General features: G+C 38.8%; 1 protein-coding gene across 1 annotated transcript; it reads left to right on the top strand.

Moving 5' to 3' along the window:
• Positions 1-83: 83 nt before the first annotated feature.
• On the top strand, positions 84-3,999 carry LOC113838082 (zinc finger protein 239-like). The gene is made up of 3 exons (XM_027433863.2): positions 84-156; positions 1,142-2,135; positions 3,897-3,999. The coding sequence occupies exons 1-3, from the start codon at positions 150-152 to the stop codon at positions 3,997-3,999; spliced, it is 1,104 nt and encodes a 367-aa protein (XP_027289664.2). The 5' UTR covers positions 84-149.
• The last annotated feature ends 5,412 nt before the right edge of the window (positions 4,000-9,411 follow it).

Below are 9,411 nucleotides of genomic sequence, written 5' to 3'. Positions count from 1 at the left end.
TATAAAGCTCACTGAGGACAGTAACATATTTTTTGCACATTTGCATATAATATTTCTCAATAATACTCTATATATTTTCTTGCCCTATATTTTAGGATACTCTTGGGAAGACAATATTATTGAAGAACATTGTGCAAGTTCAAAAAGACATGACAGGTAATTTTCAGTTACAAGCTCACAGAAATGTGTCTCTGAAGAAATTGAAATGTGTCCTGAAGTTTGAAACAGAAACAGCCGTGTATTTAAGCACAGCTTAATTTGCATTGATGATTATTAAATTCTCACAAGAACATAGAACTCAATTTCAGGTAGTTTAACTGCATTTGCAAGGAAATATTTTAAGAATGAAGACAAGGAAATAATGCATTGAGAGAAAGTGCCACTTAAATCATTACACCACGAGAACTATGCTGTAGTACCATAAATCCACAGTACCTATATTACTAAAGATATAGAGAAGATTGAATTGATAGTCATGTCTCCAAAACTTCCATTAAGGAAATACTCCATAGAAAACTTGGTTTTACTCACGTACTTGCTGTGACAGAAGCAATTATTGTCAAGAGTCAAGGGGCAGTTATTGTAGGGAACATGTAATCACTGAATTAAATGAGGAAGCCTCTTCTTTGTAATCTTTACATTATTAAGATCAGGATACAAGCCATTTCAGCAAAGAGATATGTATAACATGATATACCTCTCTTGCAGGATATTTAAAAGTCATGTAGTAGTGCCCAGTTTGAGCATACTTGCTAAATTTGATTCAAGTGTACCAGTAATTTGTTTTCCATCTTCATTGATAATACACCAAGCTCACTCTGTAGAAAAGCCCTATGACTTCTGTTTGTTGTAGTTCATTAGCAAATGTATTATGACTCACAGAGAAGGAAAAGTTAATAATACAAAAAAGGATGATAATCTTCTGAATATTTCTAGTTCTCCTCATTAAGTGAATAGTCACGTATAGAAAAAGGTTCTGAAAATGAGAGCAATGTAATAAAGGATTATATATTCACAGCTATTTTCAAAGATACATGCAACCCTTAAAGAAGGGGAAAAGATTAATATAAGCAGAGTGATAAAAGTATAAGATCTGATTCTTCTTTACAACTGAAATAAATTGTAATATTAATTTATACAGGTAACAAGATTCATCATTGTATTGAATATGGTAAAGCATTTACATATGACCCTTTTCCTGGCAGGCATGAAACAAGGCAAACAGGAGAGAATTCTTCTGTATACACAAAATGTGATGAAGCCTTAGAAAATAACAGTTCTCTCCAAAGTCATGAAAGAAAACATACTGGAGAGAAATCATATGAATGTAACCAATGTGGTAAAGCCTTTGCATATCACAGTTATCTTCTTATTCATCAAAGAAGACATAGAGGAGAGAAAACCTACGAATGTAATCAATATGGTAAAGACTTTTCTCATCACAGTACTCTTCAAATGCATAAAAACATACATACTAGAGAGAAATCGTATGAATGTAGTCAGTGTGGTAAAGTCTTTTCTCAGCATAGTAATCTTCAAATGCATAAAAGGACACATACTGGAGAGAAATCCTATGAATGTAATCAGTGTGGTAAAACCTTTTCTCACAACAGTCATCTTCAAACGCATAAAAGGACACATACTGGAGAGAAACCCTATCAATGTAATCAGTGTGGTAAAGCCTTTTCTCATCACAGTCATCTTCAAAGGCATAAAAGGACACATACTGGAGAGAAACCCTATGCATGTAATCAGTGTGGTAAAGCCTTTTCTCAGCACAGCAGTCTTCAAATGCATAAAAGGACACATACTGGAGAGAAACCCTATGAATGTAATCAGTGTGGTAAAGCCTTTACTCAGCACAGCACTCTTCAAAAGCATAGAAGGACACATACTGGAGAGAAACCCTATGAATGTAATCAGTGTGGAAAAGCATTTGCTCAGCACAGTAACCTTAGTATGCATAAAAAGACACATTCTGGAGAAAAACCGTATGAATGTAATCAGTGTGGGAAAGCCTTTTTTCATCACAGTACACTTCAAAAGCATAAAAGGACACATACTGGAGAGAAACCTTATGAATGTAATCAGTGTGGTAAAGCCTTTTCTCAGCCCAGTTGTCCCGCGCACGCTCTGTATTTCTCGCCAGCAAGAAATCATACACGGGACACTCGGATCCTTCTGCAGACAAGCTTTAATGCATCTTGAGAGTGAAAGAGCATAAGCTTCCCAGAGCGGAGACGCCGAGCCAAGAATCCCGTCCCCTAATAAAGGCTGGCAACCGCCGCCTCGGACGTGTCACCCCATGATTGGCTGCAGCTCATCCGGCCATATGACGCCACGGAATAGGCAGAGATCAAGGAATGGAAAATTACCCAGCGCCTGCGCAATAATCTTGTTTACATTCGGTGCCTGCCGGATGCAGGCGCCATCTTGTAATGGAGAATGCAGGGACGGCTCCCTACACCCAGTAGTCTTCAAATGCATAAAAAGACACATTCTTGAGAGAAACCCTATGAATGTAATCAGTGTGTGAAAGCCTTTTCTCTGCACAGTCATCTTCAAAGACATAAAAGAATACATACTGGAGAGAAAACCTATGAATGTTATCAGTAAGGTAAATCCTTTTCTGATCACAGTACTCTTCAAAAGCATAAAAGGACACATAATGGATAGATACCATAGGAAAGTAACCAGTGTGGTGAATCTTTTTCACAGCACAGTAATTGACTGCATCAGAAATTAACTTATACTTGGTGATTATGGAAGTTTCCAAAGCCAAATCTCAAAAAATAAGGGAAAATACAAAGGCAATGATCATGATGGAAACTGACGATAAATGTCTTTAAAAGATGGTTGGCTAACCAAAACAACAAGAGTGATTTTATCTCCCATATAATAATAGGCATCATTGGGAGCTCACAAGTCCACATGTGAGATGTACCCCTGCTTGATTTTATACCTACTGTTAGGAGAAACTAGGAACTTTCAGGCTCGAAGTCTGACTTGTCTGAATGGGCTCATATTCTGCTTCCCTGATAACTGCAAACATTCAGTTTGGAGCTCTGAACGTTTGTTACTTGTTGGGAGCCACACAGCTTGGCATGAACCTTCAAGCCAATACTTGGCAGGCCACATAGTTATAGAACTGTCTTTTGATTATAAATGGCTTCCAGAAGCATGGGCACCCAGAAGAAACAACATGACCCAGACGTCAATCATATATTCCAACCACAGGCTTACTACCTGAGCAACGCTCCCAGGTCCCACCACTTACCTAAGCAACCCTCCCTGGTTTTACCACTTACCTAGGTAACCCTGACTCTCCGCACCACCCATGAAAATTCCACCCTGCCAACATCCTCTTTCTATGGTTTTCTAACATCCTGCTTAAACTAACACCTGGCTCTTGACCTCTTCTCCCCTCCCCCTTTTATCCCATACTACTGACTATAAGCTAGTCTGGAAAAAATAAAATTTGCCACTTGATCAGAATCCTGTCTTGTAGTCATTCTCTCTTGTCACTTGTCCCCATTCCCCTCCCTGGATATCATGTCCTACCTTGCTGTTCCACAGGTTGGGACAACTACAGTGACTAGAGATTTCATACAAATTGTGGTGAGACACTGAGATTGAAATCACTTTGTGGCTTAGTCCATATGGTATTAACAAGGTGGTGTGGAGAATGGAAGAATTTTTAGGGAGGTAGCTTAGGTTTTGATTGCTCGAGCAACAAATACCATAGAATGTTCTTCGGTTTTAACTGAGGACAAGCTGGCATATACTGTATTTTGTTTCCACTCAGCTGTGATGGGTCAGCCCCCTTCACTTGTTCGACTCTTCAATTTTTGGCAACTCGTGTTGTTGTCAATGACAATACCCTTCATTCCCTACAGGGACTGTAATGCTCCTCAGTCCATACCAGCAATCCCTGGTAACTGCCTGATACATAGGAATAAGGTTATCCTAAGTGACATTTATATCAATCTGTTTGAGTAATATCTAGTGAAAGAGTAGACAACATGAAATTCTAAATTATCTGCAAATTTCATTGTGTGAAAAGACTGATTCCTCCGGATAATAATCTCTCTACTGAAGCAATATTTATGACTTCTCTGAACATCTTGCTGGAGAGACATGACCCGAGGTTTTGGGGAGGCATTTAGAGATGAGAAAAAAAGTTAATGTATGGCTTAGTTATACTACTTAGCTGTGCATATAACTTTCCTTCTATCCAAACCTGTTTGCACCCAAGGATTATCAGTTACCTTAATTCTACATCACTGTTCCAAATAGTAACAGGCAGGAATCATCTCCCTATTTTCTATCCAAAACTGCATTTTCAATTTTGATACCATAGCACACAACCAAAAGAAATGGACACAGTAGACTTTATTCATATATTTGTGAATACTTTATTCACACCTAGTTAAAAGACTTAAAAAGGGAATAAATTGGGAAGGAATGGGAAAAGTGATACAATATATTTAAAATGTACAAAAATAAGTGTTATGTAAAAATATGGCCAGAGAATGAGCTTAGCCATTAAGAACACCAGGTTTTGTTGCATCTTACTCAGGCTATATTGCTAGAAACCATGGTTGCTAACCATCCTTTGTAAGTTCAGTTACAAAGCATCTGATTCCCTCTTCTCTACGCTGCAAGTACTGCACATGTGCAAATGTGGGTAAATGAACATATACATGAAATAAAGCTTAAAAATGAAATTCGGTACAGTAATGTCATATCCTTGAGACAAACAGTGTCATGACTAGTTAAAACAAATTCTTTCTGGTCCTTCATGGAGCAGATGTGGCCTTCCTCTGAGGGAACTTCCCCAGAGAAAAGAAAGCTTTATTCTGATGATAGAACAGCTCATAATAGCTATTCATTTAAGAACATCATTCACAGTGGGCATAGGTATGTTTCCTATTTTTTTATTTGTGTTTTATGGGTGAGGATTGTAGTACTGTCATGTCGTAAATGAATCTTTTACAGCATTCATTATACTCCATCTCTTAACTTATGTATTGTGATACATTTATATTTAGATCATAATGTATAATCTACAAGATAGATTTTCTCTGTAAATCTCCATAACCCAAATGTTTAGACTTGAATTCTCCTATACCTATTTAAATTTTCCAAAGCATAACCTCAGTCCAAAGCTAAAGGAGACTTAAGGATGACAGTTGTTAGTATTCAGCCATCTGTACTGGAATTTCCTTGGGATTCTGATATGATATGCCCTCAGCTGCAGCCACTAAGAGTGCCACCTGTGTATACTCACTATGTTCCCTTTTAAAAGGGCCCTGTCCAACTCCAATCCCCCTCTCTCTCTTGGTCTCCATCTCTGTGAATGTTCCTCTCCCTATCAGTATGTATGTCCGCCTTTGCCCCTCTTTCCTCTCTCCTACTGTTCCTGTACATGAAGGCTGATCTCCCCCATCCCTTTCCCCTTTTTATGATCCCTTTCCTAATAAATAAACCCCTCTGCTTGAATCTTGGCCCATGGCATCTTTCTTTCAAGCACTGCTTTTATTAACTTACAACAGCTTATGTGGAATGCAAAATCTTTGTCATACTCCACTTTTAACATTAACCACCACTAGATGCAAGGTGTTAATAAAAACATTTGTATTTATTAAACATTTAATGGTTTAGAATGATTGATCCGTGAAAAGCAATATTAATTCTAGAAGAGCAGGACCTACAGCCTTGTAGAAAATGTTTCTAAGACAAACTTTCTTATGTTGTATCAGGTAGCCTTCATCCCACTTCATTGAGCCCCCTCCCCCCCCCAGGACAATGGCCTTGTCCTTGTGATTAAGCCAAAAACACATTTCTGTAAAAACTCAACCACCGGTGAGTTTTCAAATTACAATTTTGAGTCATGTAGTCAGCTGTCTGTTTCAATAACAGGAAAAGGATTTGTGTGTGGAGCATGACTTCTACCTGCAGAGCAGAATAGGAGGAATAGTTTATTGTATATGTTGTAGTGGGAAACACGGTAGACAAACAACTGCTTGGGTGGCCATTATGAAATAGAAACTGATTGTGACAGAATAACTGATTTTGTAATTTACCATCTTCTATGTAGATATATCTAATATTGCTTTTCATGGTTATATCCATAAGCCTTAGCTGTGTATGTTGTGTCACAGATCTTAGCAGCTAACCTTGCACATAGTGGCATGGTAAAATAAAATATTATTCATTCCATTTCCTCTACCAGGGAATTTTTTTCTCCCTTTTTTTTTTGGACTCTTGAGACAGGTTTTCTCTATAGCTTTTCCAGGCTGTCCTGAAACTCATACAGTGGACTTGGTTGGCCTCAAACTCACAGAGATCCACCTGATCTCACTCCTGAGTGCTAGTATTAAAGTCATGCACCAGCAACACCTGTCTGTTTTATTCTTTTTTTTAAAGAAAGACTTTCAGTGTCCGACTTCTCTCTTTTTTTTAAGATTTTATTTATTTATTATTTTTACAACATTCTGCTTCCATGTATATCTGCACACCAGAAGAGGGTGAGAGTTCTCATAAGGGATGGTTGTGAGCCACCATGTGGTTGCTGGGAATTGAACTCAGGACCTCTGGAAGAACAGCCAGTGCTCTTAACCTCTGAACCATCTCTCCAGCCCCTGTTTTCTTCTTCTTAAAGAATGCATAGCCTTGTGTTTTTTTTAAATCATATTTATTTTTTTAAAAAACAGTTATTTGCTTCACATTCATAATTTTATTTTCATTAATTGCATCACTGCCCTTATCTCTCATTTGTTTCTATTTCCTACTGATTCCAGGTCATTAAGAATATATTTCCTGCCATCCAGGACTGGAAGAGATTGTAATAAGATACAAATTTCCCAGTCTACAGCCCTGTCAGCCCCGAGGTTGGAAGTACAGCGCATTGAAAGCTTGTGTTGCCTTAGTTATCTGATCCCTACTCATGTAGTAGGGGAGTTGCTATTGTCTATACGCCCATCTGGGTAATGCTAGCTCTTTTGATACACTGGGCAAGCCTAACATTCAGCAGCACCAGTGGGAGGTAGGTTCTGTTTTTTTTTTTCCTAGAGTTCTCCTATAATGCCACTATAAGTAGCCATGTGAGTTTCCATAATTCATCCATGGTGAGTGCTGGTTAGCTGAACTGTCAGACCTGTTGGGCATTGAATGTATTATGAGCCTCATTCTGTGTGTCAATGTGTTCACCTGGGCAGTGACCTGTTACAATAGATCCTTCTGACAAAAGGCACCGAGCCCCAGCGCCACGTGTGCACTCTATGCCAGCCACTCACCTGAGTTAGGGCCCCAATTAATGCACAGAGAGACTTGCTGCTTGGCAAGTCTCAATTATCATAAATCTATATATGTTATAAGACTTATACAGGATGCCTTCCACTGGCACCCTCTCTTGCTGGTGGCTCACATAGTGCTGAGAGGAAAAGCGACACTTCCTGTTCCTCTTTGCTTAAATATGACCCTCTTTGCTATCTCACTTCCTGCCTGGATCACCACTTTTCTACTACATTTCCCAGAATGCTCTTTGACTCCTAGTCCTGTCTAACTTGCAGTTTCATTGGCCAAACAGAACTTTATTCAACAGTGAATAAGATAAACATATACAGAACTACTTCCCCATCATTGACCCTTCTCCTGTAAGCCTCTCCTGAGTGTTCATTCACTAGGGACAAGGAGGTTTTGTAGGCCTGGCTATGGGAGATGTGGCATTTAAAACATCATTGTCATGTGTAAACACACAGACATTGCTTTTGGTGTTCATTAGGAAAACATTAAAATATTGAAGGCCTGGTTTGCAGAAATTCTCAAAGTTGCATTACACATTCAGTTTTGTGTGATCAGTTCTATAGATAGTTTAGAATTGGGAGAATTGAGGAATTGAGGTTCATTCTTCAGAAATACTTGATTAGAATGCTATAAATTTCCTCTACCACCAGCCACATTGATTGTCTTAATTCAGAGAAATATTTTTGGTAAACAAATGGAATTTCTAAGCTGCAGAGGTTCCTTGGCTGTTTATGGTGTTGGGAACCTAGTTTGTATCCACGGGAACGATTTTCTGCTTGGTCCTCCTTGGTGTTCTTTAGAGACTGTATTACTTGCGGTTCCTTGAAACTGCTTGGTCTCTGAAACCGATAAACATTTCTAGAAGTAGGAGATAGGGAACTCAAGGGTGTGGGTACAGTTTGAGGTTGTTTAACAGGTTAAAAGAGGTTTACTAGGGGGTAGGCAGGGTATTCCTTTGTGTCCTGAAGAACACTCTGGCCTCCAATACAGATTCTGCTGTCTGGGAGAACAAATGTAGACCCAGGTAGTGAGTTCATTCTGTGGATGCTGAGCAGGATTAAAGCAGTGTTACTGGGTGGTGGGCATTGTCAGTATTTGGGTCCTGGGGACTTCTTTGTCCTCCAATACAGATGCTACTGGGTGGGAGAACTAGTATAGAGTCCAGGGTGGTGAGTGCATCTTGATGTTGCTGGACAGGATTTAAGGAGTGTTATTGTGTGGTGTGCAGTGCCTTGTGTGGGCTTTTAGTTAAAGCCTACCCTGTGGTAAAGTGCAGGTATTCTTCCAAAGTTTTATAACAGTGATGGAACCAGGGGTAATGTGTGGAGGATAGTTGGGTTACATGCAGTCTGTGATATTTGGGCAACATTAAAGGGGATTTCTTGGTGTTGGGCAATTTCCTTCCTTCAAAACCAGCATCTAGTTGTCAACTTAAGATCCATACACCTTATATTACCACTCATTAGCATTGGCAGGTACCTGGGAAAACCTTAAACTTTAATAAAAATATAGAATATATGTATTAGCGAATAATCCCTCTAGTGTGAAGATTCCTCATGATGCCAGTAGGGAATCACTCCTTCTGTGAAACTCCTTAGCTACAACTTACAAATACCAACATTAAATCATATTTTATTTAAAATTCCATTTTCAAGGATCCATCACTTGACATCTATGATTCACAGTAGCTCAGATGGTGTTGAGTAAGCTGACTAAGCTCTTTTTGCAATCCTAAGAAGCCTTAAATTTAGTTACCATTACTCCACATCTGTTAGGTATTTTCTAGATACCCCAAATTATCCCCCACTTCTGTGAATCACACAGTACGTGTACCATAATGACCTAAGTCTCTGCAGATTCTGTTATATAGCTCTCATTGGCCAAATCACTTTGAATTCTAATTCTTCAAGAAGCAGTAAACATAGCTCTTCTGGCCTAACACATACTTTTATGGTTGATAGTACTACATGAAACATAACCCCAGCATTCAGAAGCTGAGAAGAATGAGGCCATGAATCAGTGGCATCCCTGGTCTAGATAGCAAAATAACAGCCAGAAAATCACATTTGATGTCACATATTATGTTCTATTTTCTTCTCTGTT

The sequence above is a fragment of the Cricetulus griseus genome, unplaced genomic scaffold (genome assembly GCF_003668045.3).
Source record: "Cricetulus griseus strain 17A/GY unplaced genomic scaffold, alternate assembly CriGri-PICRH-1.0 unplaced_scaffold_136, whole genome shotgun sequence".
Classification (NCBI taxonomy): Eukaryota; Metazoa; Chordata; class Mammalia; order Rodentia; family Cricetidae; genus Cricetulus; species Cricetulus griseus.
Note: the sequence above shows the minus strand (reverse complement) of the source record. Positions and strands in the feature narration are given on the sequence as shown.

Coding starts and splice junctions, on each gene's coding strand:
- LOC113838082 (XM_027433863.2), top strand. Junction 2,136..3,896: donor AGTTGTCCCGCGCACGCTCT/GTATTTCTCGCC, acceptor CATTCCCTACAG/GGACTGTAATGCTCCTCAGT.